The sequence below is a fragment of the Euleptes europaea genome, chromosome 9 (genome assembly GCF_029931775.1).
Source record: "Euleptes europaea isolate rEulEur1 chromosome 9, rEulEur1.hap1, whole genome shotgun sequence".
NCBI lineage: Eukaryota > Metazoa > Chordata > Lepidosauria > Squamata > Sphaerodactylidae > Euleptes > Euleptes europaea.
Window position 1 is genome coordinate 71,826,037 of NC_079320.1, and position 26,701 is coordinate 71,852,737.

The following is a 26,701-nucleotide window of genomic DNA, read 5'->3' on the forward strand; positions in this document are numbered from 1 at the left end:
TTTTTTTTAAATTTACACAGACGTTTAATTAGCTTTATTTACAGAGCATGTGTTGTTGTTTTTTCAGTCTCCGATAGTGCCTAGATAGCATCAGGCGAGAATGCCATTTTTAAAAGAGAATCTATATAGAAACCTAAAAATAAGAGATGGTGCTGCTCCTCGAGAAAAGGTAAGCTGGACTACGGAAGCAGTTCTCTGCACATGGCTCAGTTACTCAGAAGTAGTTCTGTTGCTGTCTCTACATCCCATGATTTTGATGACAAGGCCACTATTACTGCATTCTGTAAAGACAAAACGAACAAACAAAAAGGAATCAGCATGCAACTTCTCTTTACACAAACTCAACCGCAGCTAAGAAATTACTCATGCTATTTTGATCTCAGAAACGTAGCCAAAAATCAAACATTAAATGGATTTCTCTGAATTTTCAGAATCACTAAAAAGTGTTCACTGTGGTGCTAAAGGGGTGGGGGAGGGAAGAAACAGGAAAAGTCAGCAACTGCAGCCTCATATGTACAAGACTTACCCTATCGAAGCCCATCGCACAAAGGTTTTCTATCTTTTTGGTGTATTCTGGACTAGAAACTGGTGCTCCAGCATACACGTGCGCCCAAAGTCGAGCTGTCTGTTTAAACATTTCTGGATTTTGTTTGTACTATACCAATAAAAGAAAGAAAAAAAGAAAAAGTGAACACTTGTTCAAAAACCTAAGGGGAGCTTTTGCATTCAAACCAGTAACTTCAGCTTATCTTAGAAAGGGACATCAGCCTGGCATTACTCTTAGTATTAATGAAAGATGTTTCTTTGCCCCTGGCCTGCAGTTATTATGAGGTTCTCAGTCTGGATGATTGCTGCTTTTGATTTTTGTTCTACTTCTGCACTTCTTTTACTGTTTTATGTTTGATCATTTTATGATGCTTCTGTTATTATTCTCATTCTCAGGTCTGTACCACCAGGTGACAGGAACACGGTGAACAAAGGAGGCAAATCTACCAACTGCAACATCACACTGACCAAATCAGACACATGCATCACTGATTACTGTGACCACAGAAGCAGCAGACATGGAGGGAATTGTCCTGTGCAAAAAGCATCCTTTAGCTAAGTTCAGCTGCTAAGTTTCTGAAAGTGCTCGACTGCTGGCTATTCCCAACTGAAACCTGTGTGGCACAGTGCTCAGAGTGTTGGACTAGAGACCCAGATCTGAATCCTCACACTGCCACGGAAACTGGCTGGGCGACCTTGGGCCAATCATGTACTCTCAGCCTAAACTCCCTCAAACGGTGGTGGAGTTTGTGAGAAGAATGATGTACGCCTCTGATTCCCCAATGGGAAGAAAGGTGGGGTATAAATGAAGCAAATAAATATGTGTTTCTGGGACATTCAGCTGCATGAAAACATTTGTAAAAGGCATGCAAGAAAACTGTTTAGCTCTATTCAGTCTTACTGCATTTTGAGGAAAGGTTGAAGGAGCTGGGTATGTATAGCCTGAACAGGAGAAGACTGAGAGGGGATATGATAATCATCTTTAAGTACTTGAAGGGCTGACATATGGAGGATGGTGCCGAGTTGTTTTCTGTTGCCCCAGAAGGTCGAACCAGAACCAATGGGTTGAAATTAAATCAAAAAAGTTTCCATCTAGACATTAGGAAGAATTTTCTAACAGAGTGGTTCCTCAGTGGAACAGACTTCCTCAAGAGGTGGTAAGTGCTCCTTCCCTGGAAGTTTTTAAGCAGATGGCTAGATAGCCATCTGTCAGCAATGCTGATTCTATGACCTTAGGCAGTTCATAAGAGGGAGGGCATCTTGGTCATCTTCTGGGCATGGAATAGGGGTCACTGGGTGTGTGTGGGGAGGTAGTTGTGAATTTCTTGCACTGTGCAGGGGGTTGGACTAGATGACCCTGGTGGTCCCTTCAAATTCTATGATTCTATGTATCCTAGCACAGCAAACACTGGCTGCTCACTGCTTTACACAAGTCGCCAGCAAAGCACGGCTTGTTCACAGTGATTAACTGAATTTCCCCTGAAGGAATGTACTACTGAAAAATATTAAACAGTGTCAATATAACTTGGCGCAGGAAACTGCTGATCTTAAATTACACAGGTATGATTGCAAAATTGCATTTCCACTACACTGAAGATGCAATACGACTCTACATTGTACGTGGCTACACATTAGTAGTAAGTACAGAAAACTAATATCAAGCAATTAAAAAAAACCAAGAGTCTTATCTCTTTGGATGACACATTTCCCAGGAATTTTTTTTTTAAATTCTGGTGTAAGTCTTCCCACCACTACGAGAGGAAGTATTTGCACTTGAATTATTCTGAATAATTAGCTCCAGGAATTTTTCCCTGCAAAAATGCAAAACTCCCAAGTTTAAAACACTTTGGAGAAAACTTTACTCTAGTTTTCTGGCCCCATGACTGTGATGTAAAGATACAGCTACCACAATTTTCAATTCTATACATTTTCCAGACTCCTCATACTCGAAACAGGAATTCATTTCACTACCCTATTTCCAACTGATTACTCTTCCTATGAGAAAAAAACCAGGAAATTACACTTCCGATCAGTTTGGGAACTGTCAGTATCCTTTTGGAGGGGGAGATGGAAAATGAAGAAAGAGGCCTGGTTTTTTTTAAGCTATACCTGATTTGCTACAACTGCATCTTGGGGGTCATCAGGTTCCGCAGCTGCCAAGAGCGCCTGGAGTGATAACAACACTGTCCTTAGAGTCATCGCTGCTGCCCTGAAATACAAGTTTGAGGCCATCATTTCTTCTGCTTTGTCACACAATCAGCACATGTGTTATGCTAATACTTATGCTTCGCTTCAGTTCTGTTTTTAGACTTCTGGTTGGTTCTACAACGCAAATCCTATTGTATCATTTATTGAATGTCCCATCCATCAATTATATTGACTCGCTCTGTGTAATCTGCCTCGAGTCCAAGTGAGAAAGGCAGACTATAAATGGCGTAAATAAAATAAAAACTAAATAAATGAGGCCACGTATAATATAACACTGATAAGACCAATGCGGCATCGTTAGAAGATAGAGTATTTAAACACACCTCGGCAATCACCTGATCGGCTGTGCATACCAGGCCCAGCCCTTTCCCAAATATCAAAACTGTCGCAAAGGAAAGCATCCAGGTTGCTTTGCTAATAAGTAAAACAGAACAGCACCATAACATTAGGCATCAATGCAATAGCATTTGTGATGCACGCTTTCACATTAACGTTCAAATGAGCAGGAGATCCATGAAGATCCTTTCCCCCCATGTATCCCCCTTCCCCACACTATTTCTTCTTCCCCCACTTTGGCAGCCTCTATAACCTCTCCTCCCCCTGCTTCCTGCTGTCCCACCTACACACCTTTATTCCCCACCCCGTTTTCAGCTTTCTTCCCCCTCCCCTGCTCCCAAGAGCCTCCCCGTTTTCTTCCCTCCCACCTACCTACCTTTCACTGTCCTCCCTCCAGCTTCTTCTTTTCTCCCCTTTCCCTGACTTCTTCCTTCCCTCCATTCCAATTGTTACCTTTTTTGCCTCGCTCCACCTTTGACTGACAGAAACTAAAGGTTGGAGGCAATATTAAACAGTCTCATAAGGTATCAGTGGGCATTTATCTCTTAAAGCTAAAGATGTTGTTTCTATTACTTTGGTTTATTTTTTTAATCCCCAAGTATGTTTTGTGTTTTTTTGTTTTTTTTAGATTTCAGATTTTTCTGCAAATCAGGGGCTTTCATTAGGTTTGCAGACAAAACTGTCTTATCTGTCTCTGGTCCCATTCTATGCATTTTCTGATCCACACCCTAGAGCTAGGTTCAGAGTTAGATATAGTGACTATGGCCTAGTTCTTACTGAGATCGTAAAACTATGTCTGAGCTGTACCACTTCAAACAACAGATGGGGACTTGGCATGATAGAATGCATTTGGGGGGTTCCTTCACAGAGATAATGGCAAACCATCTCGGTTCCTCTCTTGCCTTGAAAACTGATGGGGTAACAACACGTTGGTGACTTGTCAGCACTTTTCACTACCATTCCTAATACATAAAAAATTAGTATACCAGGAAGAAGGCTAGTACAACCCTTCTTTCTAACAAGCTAGTTTTCTGTAGGATTGTTTTGTATAGAGGAGCATTCCATCATGCAAGCCCTCACCTAAATGGTCCCAGACGGGTTCATCATCTCAGTTAAAACTTAACTAATACTGGATCAGAGCACAAGAGCTGATCCACAAACACAAATTCATCATGACACACTAAATATTGTTTATTTGTTATAAACACATGCTTTTGTATCTATGCTTTCCTTCCTTTTGGTCTTATTCAACATGCAGTTACAACAAAATTCCTACCTACATGCACACAAAACTAAACAAAATGAGTTGTAAGAACCCTATTATCAAAAGCAGTATTCACAGGACCTTTCTGTGAAAGATATCATCAATCAGCAACTGGCAACCATCTAACCTCTATCAAAGAACAGCCTCATTACTCTATGGTGGGACACTACCTCACAGAACACTCCTACTTGTATGGCAAAAAACCATAAAATTAAACAACACATGTATTCTAAGTGCTTAAGCAAGAGAGGTTCGGTTTACCTTTGGGAATACTCCCTCCTTCACTTCACGGTTTTCACTGTCCAAATTTTGCAAGGTTAAGGTCAGCGCTAAGCTCTAAACCATGTTTGAAAGTCAATTCTAGCCACACCTTGCCAATTTGGATATTCCAAACACTGTGGCTAGTGGAATCCAAGGAGCAGAAAAACCCATGAACCACCAAACTGAGACACTAGATTTTTCTCAAGCCATTCAATTTAAGTTACCATAGCTGCACAATTATACTGAAATAAGTTTTATATTTTTGAAGCGTCAGGTACAAAATGTGTGTAGCAGCCCTAATAATAAACTGGATGCTAAACAGGGTCAGTATGTGGATGGGATATCATCAAGGAAGACTGGGGCTGCTATGTAGAGGAAGGTGATGGTAAACTACCTCTCTGCCTATTGCTTGCCTTCAAAACCCCATGAGGTGAAACTTCATGGCATCACTATGAGTTGGTTGCAACTTGATAGCATGCTTTATGAAAGACAGAAATAAACAAATGTCCTGCAAATCTCTTCTGCCTTTTTCATTATTTTGCTATAAGAAACCATCATTTATTTTAACTGCATCTAATTGAAATAGCTGTCTACTTACCATTGATCTTTTAGGATATCCAAGCATATGGCCCCAGTGACTGAGCTAATATTAGGATGCCATATTTTGGTGATAAACCGCACCTAGAACATTAAAGATCTTATGAACACAGTTGCTAAACAACATAACTGGAGCATTCCAAACAGCTGCTATAAATTTTAATGGAAAACCTACATCCCAATTCTCATAATCCTATGTCTGGACTAGACTATTTCAAAATGCAGGACAGGCTTTGGAAATTTAATACATCTTCATATTTGAAAAAAACCTCTAGAAATCAAAAATTACATGTCATGTGAGAAAGGGTTCTGCCCTATCCTTTATCCCAATACAGAGCAGACACCACTTCAGCTACTGAGCAAATGTGAAGCTGGTTATCTGGATTACTTGTGGGATAAACATATAAAATTAAGAAGCATGGGCTACATCCAGAGAACTAATTAACCCAGCAGACACAAAAACATACAAAAAAGCCTTCTAAAATAATTCTATCAGCCATACATGCACAGCAAAGCAATAACAATGCCATATGCATACATACATGGAAGCGCGAGAAGGGAGGTCCTGAAAAAGGTTTGATTGGGCAATAAACTAATTTAAGAATATATGAAAGTATTTTACTTTTGTTGTTTCTGCAATGCCCAAAATAGTCCCAGTGTGGTGTAGTGGTTAAAAGCGGTGGACTCTAATCTGGAGAACCGGGTTTGATTCCCCACTCCTCCACATGAGCGGCGGAGGCTAATCTGATGAACTGGATTTGTTCCCCCACTCTTACACACAAAGCCAGCTGGGTGACCTTGGGCTAGTCACAGCTCTCTTAGCGCTCTCACAGCCCCACGTACTTCACAGGGCATTTGTTGGGAGGGGAAGGGAAAGTGATTGTAAAGAAAGTCAGCATTTAAAAACCAACTCTTCTTCTTCTTCATGAGGGTGTGAATGTCAGCATTTCCAGATAGGGGAGATGTGAAAGAATGCCAGCTCAACACAGGGTTCAAAGAAGGTTTCCAGGCAGATTTCACAGATACAGCTTTCCCAAACTCTTGCCATATAAACATCTAATGGATCTATAAAAGTTACAGAATCTCCCTAGCCACTATAATGGATATCCAGGCAGAAATTCTCCAAATGAAACTTCCTCACTTACTTGTTAAAAAGGTAAAGATAGTCTCCTGTGCAAGCACCAGGTCACTCCTGACCCATGGGGTGACATCACATCATGATGCTTACTAGGCAGACTTTGTTTACGGGGTGGTTTGCCAGTGCCTTCCCCAGTCATCTTCCCTTTACCCCCAGCAACTCCACAGAGAAACAATGATGAGAATTATATGCACAAGAATTATGCTCACGGTACCTTAGGAGGATTAAATGGATACGTTTCTGGAATTTTTATTTCTAGTTGATATCTTCCTCCTGCAAAAATCAAGAGACAGGAATTATAGTCTCCACCATTATTATCCTACTAGAACATTTTGTCCTCATAAAAAGCACATCAAATGGTATTTTTACATTTTCTCCTAGGAAACATAAGAGGTATCAAATAATTTAATTGCACACAGAAGTAATCCTAAAGTGAAGGATTCTAGACTATGCCTCGGTTTGCAATGGAGAGTTCTCACAGAACTAGTCAGAGACTATACTAGTACTCTTGCAGAATATTTCATTCTGTTAGCTTCAGTGTTCCATCAGGGGAAAACCACTAATACAGGACAAGGCACAGACCATCAAGGACTGCACCTACACGGTTTGCTTCAATGATACAGCAGCCTTCGAGCGACTGTTATGTGTAAACTGCAACAAACCTATTAAGGCACAGATGCAAAAACAAGTCATGGTTCAAGGATACTGAGCACCCACATATACCTTAAAAAACCTGGAATTCTGGAAAGAGAAAGAACACACAATTGTTTTAGACCTTAACCAAAGTATCTGATGTAGCACCAAATGGCAAAAATTACTTATTTTTTTAAAAGGATCAGCATGTGTTCTTTCACACAGAAAATATATGGTTATGAGAAAAGAGGAAGGCAAACAAGGGGAAGGACCCCATCCCCAGGCATTTGAATAGTCGGGGGGGGGGCATTCTGTTCAGTAATATTATTAGGAAGAAAAAGAGGAAGATATGATCACTGATGATACCCAGTTGACTGGCAATGGTAATACAGGCAAAAACCTAAAAGTTAGTAAGTCCTGTTCATTCTACATAATCTATTTTGCTGCACAGCACGTCTCATCCAGAATTACTGAAGGCAAGGCCTGGACCTCTTTCAACCTCAGGTCCCAGGGTACAATTGAAAGGCACATGATACATCAACCTTGCTCAACCCAAGCCGGTCTGGCCTTGGCCACAGTGGCTGGATGCAAGAGATCATTGGAATTTTATGTACACCAACCTTTGGTTGCCTGATGCAAGAAAGGCAGGACGCAAATGTGATAAATAAAATGAAAACTATGAGCCACAAAGGCAAGGAAAACTGCAAAGGCAGAAAATATATTTTTAAATGTACCAAGTATGGCAGTCTCTCGGAAACAATTATCAATACTACTGTGCAATGCATTGGTAAGAATATTGCACCCAGGTTTAGATTCTTATGTTCAAATGGGCAAATTCAAGATGGATAAATGCAAAGAACAGACTCTCTAGATTGAAACAGTTTTGTTCAGATAAGTGGATGAAATGAAGAAGGCTATAGAACTGGATAGCATAAATATTCTAGAAATGTTTTAGATTGGCAAAATGGGTACGGTACATAATATTGTAAGTCTAATACATTTCAAAAGGACTTTCAGTTTCCATGAAGTTTCTAGTTGTATTTTAACTTTATGAATTACCTCTCTTGAGAGTGAAAAATCTCGTTGATTCAAAACCATATGAAGAAAAGCAAATCTCATACCCTTTGGAAATTGAAAGGTATTATAATTCTGAACCCTCCCTCTTCTGGTAAGGACATTCTCAACCAGAAACAAAATCATAAGGGCAGAGCTGGCTCCTACCAGGGTGTCATTAATACGTTTAAAGGTTTGCTCAGGATGGGAAGTGGGTCGTGTTTTTCAGTAGGAACAGAGCACTCTCCCTAACGGGTGGTGACTGTTGCCTCCAGAGCCTGATGCTGCTTCTGAACTGCATTACAGTTTTGCAAATACAATACAACTAAAATTACTATCTTCTTCCTATAATTTATCTGTATAATAGGTAACATTCAGCTAAGAAACTAGAATGCATGTTTTAAAAAAGAGGGGAATCAGAAAATAAGATCAAAGCATAGCAGCTTGATTGCAAGAAAATTGATTACACATAATAAATGGAAGTAGACTTATCTTGCTGTTAAGGGAATATTATATAGTAATTCATAGTGCTGAATATGTGGTAGTGTCTATATTTTGAAGACACCATAGTGTCTAACATAGTACCTCAAAAGTATATGATGCTGTGCATAGTAAAATACGCCAAATCAAAGAGGGGGGTTTGAAAAGTAGAAATACATTTTTCTGTGGTTTATACATCAACAGATACCAATTAGAAAATTGTGTTGCTATGCTGTGTCAAAGGGGGGGGAGATGTGAGCCCAAAGACCTGTCATGCTGTTGAATTGTTCAACACAAGGACTAAAATGTACACATTTTTAAGCTGGTCCTAAAAATGATCTCTTTGCCTAGCATACTTCCCTCACAAGATATTGTGCATCATTAACTGTTTATTGCAATTTCTTTCCAGGGATGTTTATATTATTAGTGTAAAACTCTGTATCTTGGTCTCATGTGACTGTTAAACTGATGGTCTCTGTACGATATGTTGTGTCCTGGTGTGTTCTAACTGATACGTTGGACACAGAAGTCTTTCCAGGTTCCCCAAAATCCCAAACCCCTCCCCAAATCATATGTGAAAGAAGATATATAATGGCTGCTTCCTGGTTTGGGTCTGTTTCTTTTCAAACTGGCTTATGCTTATATAATAGCACAAGCCAGTTTGAACAGTAACATCCCAGAAACCTAGGGTTGCCCAGGTCCTTCTTTGCAACCAGCAGGAGGTTTTTGGGGTGGAGCCTAAGGAGGGCAGGGTTTGGGGAGGGGAGGGACTTCAATGCCATAGAGTTCAATGGCCAAAGTGGCCATTTTCTCCAGGTGAGCTGATCTTTATCGGCAGGAGATCAGTTGTAATAGCAGGAGATCTCCAGCTTGTACCTGATGGTTGGCAATCCTACAGAAACCAGGAAGCATTATTCAACCTATTTGAATGGTTAACTGCAAGGCTGTACTAAAACAATCTTAATTCAGCAACACACATCAACATGAAGCATAATTTACTTGGAGAAATTCTAGTTTTAAAGCAACAAGATTGGAAATGCTCCATGGCATACAAAATATTACTTGCCTTCATATGGTGTGTCCGGAGGTCCTGCTATTTCGCCTCTTAGTTCTGTAAAATTCTCATCTACAAGATCTACTTTAATCTGATTTTTGCTCGTCTTTAAAATAAAAACAGAAAAATTACAGTCAGATGCTAATATGCACTTGATCCTCTTTCCCCCTAAATTCAAAGAAAGTGTTATAGCCAATTGCTACAACAGCCAGCGTTGTAGATTCGAATATGAAGCTGCATCACTTAATATTAAAAGATTCTGAAAATGTATTTATGCAGCCATTCAAGTAAACTTAGGAGAAGACACCCTGAGAATATGCATCTTCAGTCACATTTTTTAACTGATTAGGGCACCAAACCCACTTATTATTAAGAGATTTAAATCTCAATTCAATGGGATTTAAGTAATCTGTATGCAGGACTTCGGTCTTGGTTTTTAAACTGACTATTTAAGATTATATACATACTTATATCATAAACACAAAAATAGTCAATAAAAAGGGTTCAATTAAAACTGGATGGTACATTTTCATTCAGAATAATTATTAACTTCAAAGCAATATATGAAGCTTCTAAACTAGTACACAATCCTATTTTAAATCTCAGTTCTAAACTAATGCTTTAAGAATGATATTTAAACAGATTCTTCAACATGACTTAATGACATCCATGTAATAATGGCAGATACTACACTATTGCTATCTATCTACGCCCATGGTTACTTGTCAAAACAGAAAGACAGGGTTCATCCATATCCTCTGACATCTGACCTACACAATCTCTCTCAGAGTTCACATATCACTTTCTTTTGGGGAGCAGATGGGTAAAGGAGAGAGAGAGGAAATGATAAAGAAAAGCAGGAAATGCACCTACGGCAACTAGCATGTTGGTAAAACAATGAGGTCAAACACATACTTGTGTTTGAAGTACCCAAGTCTCCTAAATAATGGGGCACTCATATGCAATAGAAAGTTACTATAACAGTCTTTGTAAGCAAGTTGGCACTCTCAGGATTGAAAGAGTAACCAAAGGCTGGCACAAGAACCTTGGACCCAATGAATTCTACTTGTACTAAAAGAATTTTGGGGAAAACTTCTGAATAGGATCAAAAAATTTACCTGGATCAGTAGCGGATGTTGAGGCAGTGCACTGACATGAAGCATCAGTAGTCACTGCAGAATAATTGGGGCAAGGGAGATAAATACTATCCTTAAAACCACCTAGAGGTGGGGGGAGTCACAGCCAGCACCATGCAAGCTCCAGTTCAGGGGCAGGCTGTTGACATCACTAGGGCTAATATCCTATGAACATAAAAAAGGCCATGCTGGATCAGACCAAGGTCCATCAAGTCCAGCAGTCCGTTCACACAGTGGCCAACCAGGTGTCCCTAGGAAGCCCACAAGCTGTTCCAAAGCACGTAATATAATAGGCATACTCCTCTGATCCTGGAAAGAATAGGTATGCATCATGACTAGTATCAATTTTTACTAGTAGCCATGAATAGCCTTCTCCTCCATGAACATGTCCACCTCTCTTAAAGCCTTCCAAGTTGGCAGCCATCATGACAACCTGTAAGGAACCATCCATAGTGCTAGGTCTTCCTTGCCTCCCAACAATTACTGACTAGGATGGCCATCAACTCCTGTATGGCACCAGAGGAACTGCCTCATCATCCTGCTTCTGTATGTAAGATCAAACACCCTGCTGTATGTAAGATCTAAACACCCTGAGTGTATTTCCCTGTGACTCTTTCCTATCATATCAAGGTGCCAATCCCAGCTACTTTCTTTTCGAACAAGTTGTACTGAATTGGTGGGACTTCCTTTGGATGGTGGGTTCTTATGTTTCTCTGGAAGTCTGTAGGCTGCTGCAGTGCTGCATCTTCCCATACTGCCATAATAATATGAGAAGGCCCAGACCATGCAAGGAGAGCCCACACTATGGCCTCTTCCTCATGCCACTCTTCACTCTAAAGAAAATGGTTTAACAACAGTGTAGAGACAAATTGCAACATGAGCAATTCCCACATGGTCCAGGGATTCTCATTTTATCTCTCATGCAACTGCAGAAACATAAAAAAAACCAAGCTTGAGTAAAATTGCATAGGTTTGGGCAGCATATTAACAAAACATCCACCACCAGGAGGAAAGTAGCCCCTATCCAAACTAGATCTAAAACTAGCTCTAAATGTTTATATGAGATCCAAAAGTGGCAAAGCAATGGCAACGGGATTTAGTCTTCTTGTAAGAAAAGCATATGAAAAGGGCATAGAGGCAGTTTACATGCCTTTCTACTTGCAGAAAACTGTGTTAAATTCTATCAAGTCACTTCTGACATATGGCAACCCTAAGCCATAATGACTTTCAAAACATCCTATCGTTAGCAGCCTTGCTCAGAACCTGCAAACTGAGGGCCGTGGCTTCCTTTATAACGTCAATTCATCACATGTTGTGTCTTCTTCTCTTCCTAGTATTTCTTAAAATATTAATCCAGGTAAAACAGGCATACTTTGTTTATTTCCTTTTTATACCCCCTTTTCTCCCCCCAAGGAGACCCCAAGTGGCTTCAATATATCTCACAACCATCCCCTGAGGTAGGTTAGGCTGAGAATGTGCAGCCTGTCAAGAGTCACCCAGCAAGCTTCCATGGCAGACTGGGGATCTGAACCTGGGTCTCCCAGATCCTAGTCCAACACTCTAACCACTATACAACACAGCCTCTGCTTTTATTCTTTTCCTAGCTTAACCTACTCATAAGTACTCAACATTTAAACTTTTGCTGCTTTCATAATGACATTTAACGAGGGTCATCCAGCCATTATAGAATGTATACACCTGATGCTTGGGGACATTTTGTTTTCTTGCCTCACCCTGTCCACTAGCATCTTTCTTGCCCACTCATCTTGGCAAGGTTTCCGCTTAACTAAGCAAGCCTGTTTTTCAAGACATGCCAATCAAGTCCAACTTCCTTTAAAACAACTATATGAGCTCATACCTTCCTTATAAAACAGTGGTGGCACAAACAATTAACAGAACAAAGGCCCAAGATGAGGGAGCTCCTTAGACAATCTGATCTCCACCTTCTAGCAGAAATATGTATTGTGTTTGTGCTACATGCCCCATCACCTCAAAGATTTTATAGTCCCTAAATATCTTGAGTACATGCTCCCTCAATCACCATCTTCTATGGAATATTCTACCCTGCCAGTATACTCAGACCTTCCTACTCTGGTCATCGCTCAGTTTCATAGGAAGTTTGTCTCATAATTATAGTTGCATGCATCAATCTAAGTGAGATATGCTTTTACACAGCAGTTGACATTCTCACAAGGTTTCATACTATGATGAACTTGAACAGGACTCATTTTAAGAGATCCAGATCCATTAGTAAAGTTAACTCTTCTCACCTGATTGTACCTGCTAGCACAGATACACATTTGTGATGCCACTCAGGACCCATATGCAATATTTTTTTAGTTGAACACTACTACTGTAAATTGACAGTATATATACACACACAAATTGAATGTCAAATGGGCATTCAACAATATATTATAATACAGAGCAAAAAAGCTCCTGGTTGCTGTCAGTCAGCTTATCCTTCCTCAGATCATACACCATGCCGTTTGTTTCACTTGCTTCATATCTTTGGTCCCATACATACGTACATCACACTTTAAAGCCTTTTTAAACTCCTCCTCCAGTCACACTTTGCCATACTTCAACCGACTCCTCCTTTGTCACAGGTTTGCCACTATTTTCTCAGTTGCATCACACCATCCTTCTTCCTAAGCTGTCTTTTTAACCACACAACCACTCCTGCTTTCTTCTTATGGCATGCTACAATGGGGATATGTTCAACTAATATATTTGTTACAAAGTTATTCTGCTAAGAGTGCGGTGATACAGGGATGGGGATATGTTCAACTAATATATTTGTTACAAAGTTATTCTGCTACGAGTGTGGTGATACATGGAATATGTTTAACTGGGAAAGGGACCACCCCCTGACAGTTTTAAATCTATATACCTAGCCAACAGACAAGAAAAATTCCACAACTGGGATCTGCCACCACAGCCAGAAAACACTCATCTGATGCCAGGAGGAACAGCAGCTACCTCCAGAAACCCCAAAAAAGTTCCGACAGACTGAGGATCAATACAGAAACTAAGTGCAAATTGAACTGGAGATACCTTAATGAGCAGCTTAAGATAATTAATAATAAGCGCTGATTCTGAAATGTGAATATACAATTTCTCTCACCATGATTTAAGTTACCAGTAGTATTGTCAATAACTGCTAATAAGACTGCCTTTATGGCATTTATACAGTGATTAAAAATAGTTAATAAAGCTTTTAAAGAAAATAAATCTACCGAATATGTCAAATATTGATTGCATGTTATGGCCTTCAGAAAGCACTCTGATTGAATTTCTTCAAGTATTTTATCCCTTAGATTACTTGTTTGGACAAAAAAGCAGCATGATTCTTCTCATCTGAAAAATACAGCTATATCTGACAACCTTCTAACAAGATGAAGGCCTCGTAAAAGGATATTTTCTGCTTAAGCAAATATATTTTCTACAGATAATAGGCTGTCTTTTCCCTTTTGGCACCTTGCATGATGAACCAATTATTAAATCACAAAGTTACTAGTTTGCTCCTAACACAGTTCCCCCTGGATGGCTATGGAAAGGCTACGGAAAGGAAAGGATAATAAATCACCCTCTCCATTGATTACAAAAACACTAAGAACCACCACTAATACCCATCTAGCAGATGATTAGAGGTTCAGGAACATTATTGGCTAAAATTCTGAATCCCCCCCACACAGAGACTTTTGATGTCCTCTTGGTGGCGTTACCTGGCAACAACAACACCAGAAGACTTACCGTACTATTTTCTAAGTGAGGAGAAGGGGAGAGGAGAGAAGAGGAGAGAAGAGGAGAAGCAGCACAATTCACAAATGCTGTGTGTGTGTGTTAAGTGTGAAGGTTCCTTCTACACTGAGGTCAGGAGTACATCTTAACCATGGGTCAGTGGCAGATCTTAGCTTTAACTTCCTGTCTCTACCAGTGGGAGTCACCCTCTTATTCAGTTCAGAATCCTCCCAGAGCCAGAGAAAGACAACTGACTTTTGCATTAATACACAACACTGTAAATTACAACTCTAATTCTAAACACAGATAAGTGCAGGAAAACTAGACACAGCGGAAAACATGGTTGTTCTGTAATTACTAGCTACCCATAGTAATTTTCCTCCTTTAATTTAGGATGGGGCGGCTGCCCCCCTTCTCTCAAAATAGAAACCCAATATTCCTTTGTTACAGGGGGTCCCAATAGATGAACCCTGTGCTCTTTCAGGCACTACAATGTTGTGGACACATCTTTCACTGCTGGGTCTGTGGACAATGGCTTCACCAGGAGATCATCCAAATATGGATGAATGGTACCCCTCAACTCTGAAGATCAGTCTGAAGATCAAACCTTTGGTGCCATTGGCAAGCTGAACGATACTGAACTGGGAATGGCTGCTTTATATAGGTAAACTTGAGAAATGGGGATGATGTGGAAACAGGCCTTTAGGGCAATGAAAACCTTTTAACTGTTCTGTCTCAGTGCTTCCACAATAGATCTTAGTGTTTCTATCTAGAAGCACCTATCTTTTACAAACTTTGTTCAGAAATGTTGTCTAATATTGCCTGCGTGGGGGGGTCATCTGGGGCAGCTGCCTGCTTGGGCCTTGGTCGGCTAATTTATAAGTTGATAATTTTGTATGGCAGCGAATGATGTTATAAATATCCAAATGGCTCTTGGTGGAAAAAAGGTTCCCCACCCCTGCCCTACAGGGTCGCCAAAAGTCAGCTATGACTTGATGGCACTTTCCACCACATTAATCATTGGGGGAACCATTGCAAATTCTATGGAGCAACCTTTTGCAATTGCCTTCTTGACCGAGCCAGGAATTTGTATTCAATTACATTTCTGTTGTCAGTAGTTGTTCCCTCTTGTGCCTTTCTGGACATACTCCTTGGTTTTGCCTGTCCTGGCTTGGCTTACTCTCAGACTTAGGTCTTGACTATGGCAGCCTTAGCAAAAGAGTTCCAAAGCAGGATAGGGAATGCTGTGAGCAAAGGGGCTAAAAAGTATGGTCCAAAAGTATAAAAGTTTTTTATATTTAGTTTTTACCAATATATCATTCAGATTGTCCCTGAACAATTTCCCCTGGGAAAAGGGGATAAGGCCAGGTTCACCTCAGAGACAGCATCCACTACCCATGATTTAAGCCATCAATTGCATCTGACTGGTATGTCTGAGGCCATGGCTCTAGAGAACTGAAACTCATCCAGGTTGGCATCTACCATAACAAAGCTTTGATTGGCCTTAAGACACTCTCTCTGAAGCTCCTGCTCTCTGCTGTTATTAGATGACCTTTGCCCATCCTTGGGGACTACTATGCCTCAAACAAGAGTAGTTATAGGAATTTCCATCAGAAGAATATGTAAAAGATCCACAGCATTATCAGGTAGGGTATAGAGCCCTTGTTTTGTCAGATTTGACAAAGGGACTTTGACTCTCAAAAGCTTGTACTCAGGAATTTTTGTTCGTTTTTAAGGTACTACTGGACTCAAATAGTGCTCATCTACTGCAGACCAACATGACTACACACCTGAAACTTGTTTTTTTCTGGGTTTTTTTTTTGTGCTAATACCATATTAGGCTTGAGGGGAAAAGGCATAGCCTTTTCTTTCAACTTTTCAGTCCAAAGAATTCAGGGATTTGGATAACCTTCTTAGCACTTGTGTTTCTTGGGAACTCCTCTCTTGCTCCTCCTGTGTGGTTACCTCTTCGGTATCACTAAACACACCTGAAATCTCTACAATTCTGAGAGCTTTGGCTATCATAGAAAGAAAGATCATCCTTTTAAAAAGGTGTTTAAGTCTCTGTATCCTTTATCATGCCAATAAAGGTGACTGAAACGGAACTCTGTATCCTCTTCAGGGATTTCTGAATTCTCTGTCACAAAAGTGATCTGAAATCTTGGATTCCATAAATAGGCAAGTCTTCAACTTGAGCTGCTCTAAGGTCCATATCTCTACGTTTAGCACAGATTTTTGGGCTGCCTTCACTGGTTGTTTTCCCATGATTGCTTTCAGTATAACAAGTGCTTGTGGTAGTCTGGGCAGCATTGCAGGCATTTGTAGGGATGCTTTGCCTATTATTTCCCCTTAGATTTTTGTGAAACAAGCGGGAAGGAGATTTTTGCCTAAGGCATTTATGCCCTCTGGTGGCTAGTTGTGCTTCAGTTGACTGCAAACTAATTAGTTCTTCACACTAATTAGCTCTTCAGCCATCAATTCCTGGGGAAACTTTGATATATGACTGGAGCACACACACACCATTCAGCATTTCTGCCCTCTACTGCCCTACAGCATCTCTGGAGGAGGCAGACGACTGGTCTTGTGCAGCCACCTTGATAAAACGGGCCTCCTTCTCAAAGCAGCAACTTTCCCCACCAAAATTACTCTCCCTCTCAAACCACACCAACACTAAGCCTCTGAGATCATTCCCCAGCAACCATTCCCTGCCCAGGACTCAGAAAGGCCACACACATCAATCCTGCCATGCAAGGAATCTCTTTTACTGCTGGTTCTATAGAGGATTGACTGTGCTTCATCCAGGGAAAACATGCAGCCATCCTCTTCAAAGATCTGCATTTCCATAGCCTTCGTAAGATGACAGGCTAGATCAGGGAAATAAAAAGGGGGCTGGTGGAAATCAAAACTGAAGACAGGAAGTTGAGAGAAATAAGCAAATTATAAGATACTGGACAGGTAACAGTACAAAAGTGATGTGGTCTGAAGAAGGACAAAGATTCTCTAACCATCAAAGCAGGAAAAAACTGAGAAAAAAGGTGACTCCCATTGCTGGAGACAGGAAGTTAAAGATAGGACCTGTCTCCTGACCTGATGAAAAGAATCACTCGGAATGAGAAGCATATATCCAGAGCCTTCTCTCTCCATAAGTCACCCTAGCAGTGACTTGCTTGTGCAAGCTCAACATTCTTGGAACAATCAGAGACCACTTCAAATCCAGAAGCACATCTGGGATTTGGGACTGTGGCCTTGGTTGTACCACATTCTTTCCCACCACTGGTTAAGTACATCATCACAAAGACCATTCTTTAAGCCAAAGGTTGTCTCAAGAGACTATTTTTAAAAGCCCAAGTCTGTGTTATTTATATCCTCTTGTCTTCCAAAGCTTTGTTTTTATGTAGACTGTACCCTCTAGGCTTTTACACATTAGCACAGGCATTACTGTCAGTGCTACTGTAAGATAATGTAGATACATAAAAAGTCTCACTAGATAAGTTAGTTCAGTTCAATTGCATATGGCCAATGGATGTTACAAAAAAATAAAACACTATAAATCTGGATGACAATCATTAATAAAAATTACATTTTAGTAACAAATTAACAGCTTTATGGGTATGTTTCTCTAACCCTCTGGATCTTTTCAAATACAGCCGAAAGCACACCCCGATTGGGGACTCCGGTGCCTACTGCCCGTCAATGAAATTGATGGGAAAGAGGTTCAGGACAAATAAGAAGAAATTCTTACTCAACAAATAATTAAACTGTGGAATTTGCTGCCAGTAGATATAGTTATAGCCATGAGTATGGATGGATTTAAATGTGGTTTTAGACGGATTCATGGAGGATAGGATCCATCAATGACTACTAGTTACAGTGAATAAAGGGAACCTCCATATTCACAGGCAGTAAACCTCTGAAACCCAGTTCTAGGAGGCAACATTAGGGGTGGGCCTCTATCCTGCTTGTTACCCCTCCAGGGCAACTAGTGAGCCACTGTGTGAAACAGGATACTGGACTACATGGACCAATGGTCTGATCCAGCAGTTTTTTTTTTATTATGTTCCACAGCTCACGGAGACCCACATTCTCAATTACCATCAACCAGAACAGCCACATTTATTTCCATCCATGGCATGATGTCTGTACCTCAGGAAGGCTCTCAGCTTACCCATTACTCTGGCAGGAGATGTTTCAAGGTAGGAACCACCTGCCAACCTGCCACCCTTAAGTCCCACGGCGCAAAGACCTCACCCAGTTTCCTGGAACATGGGGCACATGCTCAGAAGAGCCACAGGTGGCATGTTGAACAGCCACCTGTGGTTCCTGAGCCACTGAGGGTCACTGTTCTTATCATCGACATACTTTTTGCCATGCATTTCTGAGATGGAATGATAAAGGAAAGTTTAAAAATAAAAGTTCATAACTTTATCACTGAAGCAGCTGTTTCCAATTTTGCTAAACTTGTCCAGCAGCTTCTAGTACACTATTTATGATTATCTCTAGCGGTGAAAGATCCTCTGTGAAAATCTCTGCCACATCTTTCTTTCAGGGCACCCTGACTAAAATATAATGGCACTACAGAGAAGGATCCAAAAAAAAAGAAGCAAAAATAAGTTTTATCGTTGCAGCTGCATTTACTCTCAAATACTATTACAGTTAATAATACACTTTAATTGGTCATGGTCGATTTCTCCAATCTCCCTACATGAAGGAGGGGAGCCTAGTTTTGTATTTTTTTCAACAGGAACATGTATTGGATTCAAAGAAGCAGTTGACTAATAAAAACAGCATTCAGGCTTTAGGGTTTCTTAGCATTCGACAAAATAGACTTCTTGCCATAATAATTCTTGTGCAACTACTAGTATTCTCACATTCTTTCAGGGCTTGTCTACAAGTGATATCAACTTAAAGTAGCATATTAAAGATAAACTACATGCAGGTACCCTACTTCAGCTTTACGAATAATCTAGTTACTTATGGAAAAAACCTGAACCTACACAGAATTTTGTAGAACTCTCAGTTCAGCCTCTCTGAGATGGAAATATCACTTGCAAAGTTCAGGGTTTCCTTTTGATAAGCATATCAATTCCTTCCTATAGATTACAGCATTTTATAATAGCCAGTCACTCTATTTTACCATGACCCATTGCTTGTCCTTCCCTCAACAGTTTCGAATTACACAGTCTTCCTTGTGACATCTTCTATAAACTCTGAAAACTCCTGTCATCCTAGGACAACACTAGTCTACTGGGACACAAAACGGGACACAGCACAGGAGGAGCAGGCAGTAATATAGGCCTCGCTGTACGCAATACGTAGGGTTCAGAGGCCCTCTCCTGTGCCTGTCCCGATATGCAAGGTATCTTCTGCCTGTGCCACTTGTGGCTTCCCTGCCACATGCAGGTAACCCATACTATAAACTGCTGTCCCATAGTGTAAATACGTTCAAATCAAAATTAGTAGTATAATTCTTGGAAAACAATATCTCCAGCTACAAAGTACAATGCTCAAGAAAATGTATGACTTTTGAGTCAAGACATTGACAGCAGGATAGGAACGACCCTTGTAATACTTTGTACTTCTTAAACAGCCCGTTCCTGAAGGGGAGGTGGATCCATAGGCTAAAAGCAGCTCTACCCCCAGGAATACCCTGGAACGCCCACCCCATGGCGGCACGGGCTTTCCCTTCTATTTGTCCCCACGCTGGCCTAGATGCCACCTTAGTCTGTGATACACTGGCATGGGGTCATGCCGGCTCCTAAGGAGCTTCAGTCCCCCCTCCTTCAGGAAAGGGCTCAAAGTATAAATATACATCTGACTGTCAGACACAAGACATTAAATTAACCTTTTTTGAGTATCCTGATCATAGAGTTACTGTGACAATAATGCAATCATTTCTCTACAAAAATATGTATATTAAAAGTTATTATGTTTGCCTATAAAATATTGTTCTATATTCCCCTATAAAAACTTAAAAGTATAGCCTTACTATGTGCCTGCTAGCACACTAATAGATTCCAGACTTTTCCTGCCTCAGCTAAACTACATTCTCATCCAACAAAGAGCTGTACAAACACAACTGACAATAAGCATGTCACAGGACTTATCAAAGCTACTTTCCAAACTGTTTTTTGGGGGGGACTTGGTGCATCCATATTATAATTACATTGCCAGCTTTGGGGTAAGTAACATCAACATTTAGTCTAAACTATATTATCCATATAACATAGATTTACACATATCCCTGATCCGCAGGTCAAGTGCTACTAGGGTGAATAAATCAATTTGTTTTTTTAAGCTTAACATTTGATTTTTTTTAAAAAAACTATGCTGTCAAAATATGTTCAAGTATTCTATATTTCTCTTTAAAAAATAACCTGGCTAAAATTAAATCTGAATACAAGTGTGTTAAACCCATGCTTATACCCTCTTAAAACTGAAACAATGTCCCTGCTTTAAAATCACTGGATTAGACTACTTTTCTGTATTAATAAGAATCAAGGGAGACATAACTTTTTTAGGTCAAGTATTTTAAATATAGCACAACCGGTCATGTACTATTGTTATTATGGCCATGATATTGGGGGGAGGGATGGCAAGAATATCACAAGCAAACCCTGGCTCCTGGAGAGATGCTTTCCTATATCTCTTTAGGAGGATGAGACATTGTATTCACATGAATGATCTTTTGTTATTTTATGCTCTTTAAGTACCTGAGCACAGCAATTTGTTCAGTTCTCAAATTATGCATATTTACCCTAAGCAAACAAGGAAAAAAATCATTTTTTCTTATGAAAATAAACTGCTCTGCCCAGTTACTAGATGTCAGCTGTTGCTCCAGAAAATTCTGGGACCTTAGCTGCCTCTAAACAAAGAGGCATACCCAGACACATGGGTTACAACGAGTAAAACTTTTGGGAGTGGGGGCAGGATTGGCACTAAGAATTAGTGAAACAGAAAACAGCAACCCTGGGGGAAAGTAGAAGTTGTCCTACTTTTTCAATTGTTGTGAAAACTCTTTTGTTGTAAAAACTCTTTTTCAGTTGTAAATTAATGTTTTTAAATGTAGATCAGTTAGCAAAGAAAACATGAAATGCTATTAGCAAATCTTATTTAACTTAGTTTTGTTTTTCTTATTGAATTAAGTAGCGTTCCTTTTATTTAAATCAACCCATCCTGGACTATTATTTGGAACAGACATATAAAAACCCATACATATATGAAACTATGTATAAATAAATGCAGTAATGCATTTATTTTTATATTCCATTATATATATTTATATATCCCAATTAAAGAAATTCACATAAATCATCTCAATAATCCTTACAATAACTATCACTTACTCAATATGGGGAAAAGCTTAACACTTGCACTTTATCATAAAAGGGTAATGACGCTTTCCTTACCCACTGTCTCCAACACATAAAACAAGCATTTCAATGTGTGGCCATTATGCACAATCTAAGTAACTTGTGATATTACTGAATGATACAATGATCTGGTAAATGTCTGAAAATCTAAGACAGATCAGGACTGGTAGGCCATCTCTGAAATTCAGACATTCAATGTGATATATATTGATTAAATAAAACAAAGGACATGTTCTAAAGGTGTTCTAAATTGGTTTTTGTTAACATCTTTAGGAATTTTGTTAACATATTTAAAGCACATTCTTATTTAGCAGAATTATTGTAATCAAAAAGTCACTATGAAGCCTACAGCACTGCAGCAAACAGCTTATATACCCATAGCCGCAACTGTATAACTGTACAACTGATGCATATTCTAGTTACCCGAAAATTTATTGAATGAAGGAACTAATAACTCTGGTCTACAGTCTGAACGAAAATGCTGTTGCACATGCATGAACTTTAATGTAGGCCTTCATTTTGTCACCAACACACAAGTAACATTTGGAATGAAAACTGGAGCGCCACATGCATAACAGCTGTAAAAACAACCTTTCACGTTTTCTAGGATAATCTGGAAGCATATTCTTTTTGTTTGCATAGAGTAATAGAAGAATTCATCACCTACAATCTCAAGAAAAAAATTCCTATAAATCCTTCTTTCTTTTTTTAAATTGTTAAGACCACCTTTCAAAGTTTAGCATTCAGCTTAATATTTTGCACAAAAACCATCTGTCTAATCATTGTGAATAGGACAGGAACAATATGGCTATCTAAACCTATCTGCTAATATTTCAGTTTTACCCTAGCTGTTTCTAAGTTTTTAAAACTCATATTTGAAGCAGCTATTACTAGCAATGATGACTGGCTCAGGTCTGTGATGTGATTTCAATACAGGTCACCTTGGTCCAAATCCAACTCTATCTATTATGCTATACTACCCTCAACCTTATGAGGGATGCTAAAGAGTGCTTTGTTTTGTTTAGAGAACATGTAATTAATTTTGAAACGTTGTTTAATTAGTTGTGGCTCAAGTGCTTATTTTGTCATCACTATACAGGTTAGGAAATATGTGTAAAACACACCACTGACAGTCCAGTCAAAATAAAGCTCTTGCACATCACCAATTTCAACATAAGGATTAAGCATGACACACCACAGAGCCTACCATTGGTAGGGTCATGCCGGTGGGAAAACTGCCCCTTTAGGCTACTTCACCCATAATTTTTTGTTAGGGTAAAGCTCATAGTACAGATATGCTCATCAGGGTGCTGATATTAACTGCAGCTTCTTGTGGGGTATATACTCTGACAGACACAGATTTGCTTCATATAATGTGGCCCCCAGTCACACTGAAAATTTGAAGAACATGCTGCTGACAAACAGGTTCAGGATGGTGATAGTGACAACACTTAACAGAATAAGGCACAATAAGGTAAAGGGCTATTATTATTTTTTCAGTCTTTAAAGATAGGTATTGAAGTTCACATTATCCCCAAGAGACTGTTTCCAAATAGCAAATATATTACTACATACCCTCTGTCTGACATTTCTGTCACATCCACTTATCTAATTTCATTTTTGTGTAAAATAATTGCCCTTGCACCTTTTCTGTCTCCTACCAATATTTAAACTCACGGCTACAATTCTTAACAAAAATGAGAACACCAGATTTAAATAACCAGAGCATGACATTTCACACAAGTCCCTTGGAGTGCTTTTGAGCTTCTCCCCTGCTGTTGGTGTGCGCATGAGAAAGACAACAATACATATTTATATATGGGGACTTTTTTTTCTTTTTTTTTTACAAAAATCAATTGACAGCCATTCAGCAAGATAGCTTTACAATCACATCTCAACCTTTCTGTAGCTTTTGCATCATCTGTCATCAGGTAGATACAAAGCACATTTTTATTCCTCCGCCCGCTATTTTCCCCTATAAAGTTTCACATTTGTGGTAAAAGCTTTTGCATGGTTTAATCTCTCCTTCTTGAACAGAAATATGTAGGTGTATGCTACAAATGACAATTTCCTTCAACTTACCCCTTCTAAGCTCTCAGGTGAAACTGACAAGGTCAAGGGAAAGCTTTGCCAGTTTCACTCATATTAGGAAAGTTCTTTTCCCTCTACCCAAGGGGCAGAAGTTAAAAGAGCTCAGAAGCAAAACAGGATAAGTGAGCACCCCCCCCATGACACTACAAGACGGTGATGTTAAGGGCCACTCAGCTTAGACCTGGCCAGCAGCACCAAAGAACATCAAGCTCACCTGTTGCCTCCTCTGCGCTGCCACCAACCAGATGCACATGACAATGTGTGACACAACCCACATCATTGGTGCCACTGGCCAGGTCCGAGTTGAGTGGCTCTTGAAACACTGGCAGAGCTACCAGGGCCTAGATCTGCTTGTGCTTGGTCGCCAGAGGTTCTTCAGGAAACTGGCCCACTGGGCCCTTCTAAGTTAAATAGCCAGTCTACCGCTGTAGATATTCAAGGGAGAGTTTTTATTTTTCTACAACGGGGGACTGGCGCATGCCATGCTACTTTTCATTTTAACCCCCCCACCACCACCACCACCAGAACAATGCTTTCCTTCACTCTTCCCACTTGGAGGGGCAGAGGGATTCAAACAGCAAAGAAATGGCGGTGATATCTGGTGAAGGGATACCAGCGGGACTGCCTCAAACCTAGTTGCAGGGCAGTATTGCCCAGCGCCAAGGAGGTGGCAAATGAGCGAAGGCCACCACCCTGCCTGCACTAACTGGAAGAGCTGTAGCAACATTTAAATCAGAAAAAAAGAGCATGTGAAAAGATGGTCATGTGTGTGACAACTCAACTATCAAAGTGCTTTCAAAACGCACGTGTGAATCGGCTTATTCTCTTGGTTGGGCCTAGATGGGACAGCAGATCAGGTATAAGGAGGAAGGGGTGTGCAGCAGCTCTCCCCCCCCCCCGAGGCTCCCTGTGGCCCTCTCCCTCCTTGTCTCTCTCTCTCTCTCTCTCAACATTTCTTCCTTCTCCAGCAGGCGATCTCCTCCCTGTTCCCCTCAGAAATGAAAGCTCCTCAAGGCAACCTCCCCCCCACCCCCACCATGCACCGTCCACGGACTTTCTCCCCGCCTGTTTCACCTGAAGAATAAATATCGCCAAATGAGGCAAAAGCGACCCCCCCCCGTGTCATAACCCTCGCTATGGCAAAAAAAAAAGGGGGGGTAGGGAAATATGGAGGAGTGGGGAAACTGAGAGGGGCGCCTCCTCCCCCTCCCCACCCCGCGGCTGAACAGGCAAGCCTGACCTCCTCGCTCTTCAGCACCTCCTTGAACTCCCGCTTAATCCTCTGCACCGCGATGTTGGCCATCTCCGCAGCGGGCTCCGCCAACCAGCCCAACCCCAGGCCGCCGATGCCGCCTCCGAGCCGGGCCGAGCTCCGCCACCCGACGCCGCCGTCGCCACCGCGGCCGCCGCTGCTGCTGCTGCTCCCGCTCGGCTCGTCCCCGGCCCTGCCAAAATGGCGCCTGCGCCGAGCATGCGCGTTGCGACAACCGGGAGCCTGCCTCTTCCTTCTCGTCAGAGAAAGGATTTAAATATATATATATATATACACACACAGAGAGAGAGAGAGTGAGTGAAGAGGGGAGAAAGTCCCTCCTTATCTCCTCGGAGCAAGCAGCGCCGGGGGAACAGAACTAGAACGGCAGGCGGGGTGAGGGGAGCGAGGCGCGGAGGCGGCAACCGTCGCGGCCCTCTCAAGGGAGGGTACTGGCGGTTTCACCCCCCCCTCACACCTGAGGGGAAGGGGGAGCGCTTCTCCCCACCCCGTCCCTCCGCGGCCACTGACTGACTGACTGACGGCGGTAGAGCCGCCTGTTCCCCTTCTCTCCGTGCGCGTCTGCGATTTATTCTATTATTTAAAAAAAACCATGGAGGGAGGGGTGCAATGAATTCGGGTGCCCGTAAACACCCACACGTTACGGGGGAGGGCGGGGTAGCCGGCGTCGGTTGTGATGCAAGCCCGCCCTATTGTATGATGTGTCCCCCGCCCGCCCGCCCGCCTCCCTTTGCCCCCGCGACACGCAGCCCCGGCGCTTGTTTCGCGAAGGGGCTCAGGGCCGCGTTGCCACTCTCCCGCCTGCAGGCTGCGCGGACGCCTCTCCGGGCCGGGTGGGCGGGGCTTCGAGAGGCCGCAGGCTGCCCGGCGGCGATATTGCAAAAGGGGGCGGGGCCGTTTTCTTCTTCTTCTTCGGTTTCCCATTCGCCCGGGAAACAAACGCTCGCCCGGCCCGGACGGAGAGGACGGGGCGCTTTCCAAAATGGCCTCGGGACGCCCCTGAGGGAACCGGGGAAGAAGGAGCCCTCAGTTACCCGTCGCTCTCGTCAGGACGAAAATATCTCGGTTTAGGTAGTAGAAAAGAGCAAGAGTCCAGTAGCACCTTAAAAGAGTAACAAAAATATTTTCTGGCAGGGTGTGAGCTTTCGTGAGCCACAGCTCACTTCTTCAGATAGTAGAAAAGGACAAGAAAGAGTCCAGTAGCACCTTAAAGAGTAACAAAAATATTTTCTGGCAGGGTATGAGCTTTCGCGAGCCACAGCTCACTTCTTCAGATACCTGAAAAAGTGAGCTGTGGCTCATGAAAGCTCATACCCTGCCAGAAAATATTTTGGTTACTCTTTAAGGTGCTACTGGACTCTTGCTCTTTTCTACTACTGCAGACAGACTAACACGGCGACCCACTGGGAATTGTCGGTTTAGCTAGTGAGACGTTTTTGAACACTTTTCGGTGCTCCCAGTACTTCTCTTGTCCTTTTTTTTTCTGGGTTTTTTAAATTTAAGATAAATAGAGATAC

The 26,701-nt window shown here is 41.3% G+C and overlaps 1 protein-coding gene across 1 annotated transcript; it reads right to left on the reverse strand.

Moving 5' to 3' along the window:
* UBE2K (ubiquitin conjugating enzyme E2 K) lies at positions 1-25,279 on the reverse strand. Its single transcript, XM_056855277.1, has 7 exons — positions 25,152-25,279; positions 9,583-9,676; positions 6,565-6,623; positions 5,214-5,296; positions 2,656-2,755; positions 527-655; positions 1-281 (listed from the first exon to the last, which is right to left on the reverse strand). Exons 1-7 carry the CDS (start codon positions 25,212-25,214, stop codon positions 207-209), a joined length of 603 nt encoding a protein of 200 aa, XP_056711255.1. The 5' UTR covers positions 25,215-25,279; the 3' UTR covers positions 1-206.
* Positions 25,280-26,701: the final 1,422 nt, after the last annotated feature.

Bases quoted from the DNA above. Each gene is read 5' to 3' on its own strand.
- UBE2K (XM_056855277.1), bottom strand. From the start codon at position 25,214: ATGGCCAACATCGCGGTGCAGAGGATTAAGCGGGAGTTCAAGGAGGTG. The intron at 5,297-6,564 runs GTACCGTGAGCA...TTAATGTTCTAG, and splicing joins ATCCATTTAATCCTCCTAAG to GTGCGGTTTATCACCAAAAT. The intron at 656-2,655 runs GTATAGCTTAAA...TTATTGGTATAG, and splicing joins ATGCAGTTGTAGCAAATCAG to TACAAACAAAATCCAGAAAT.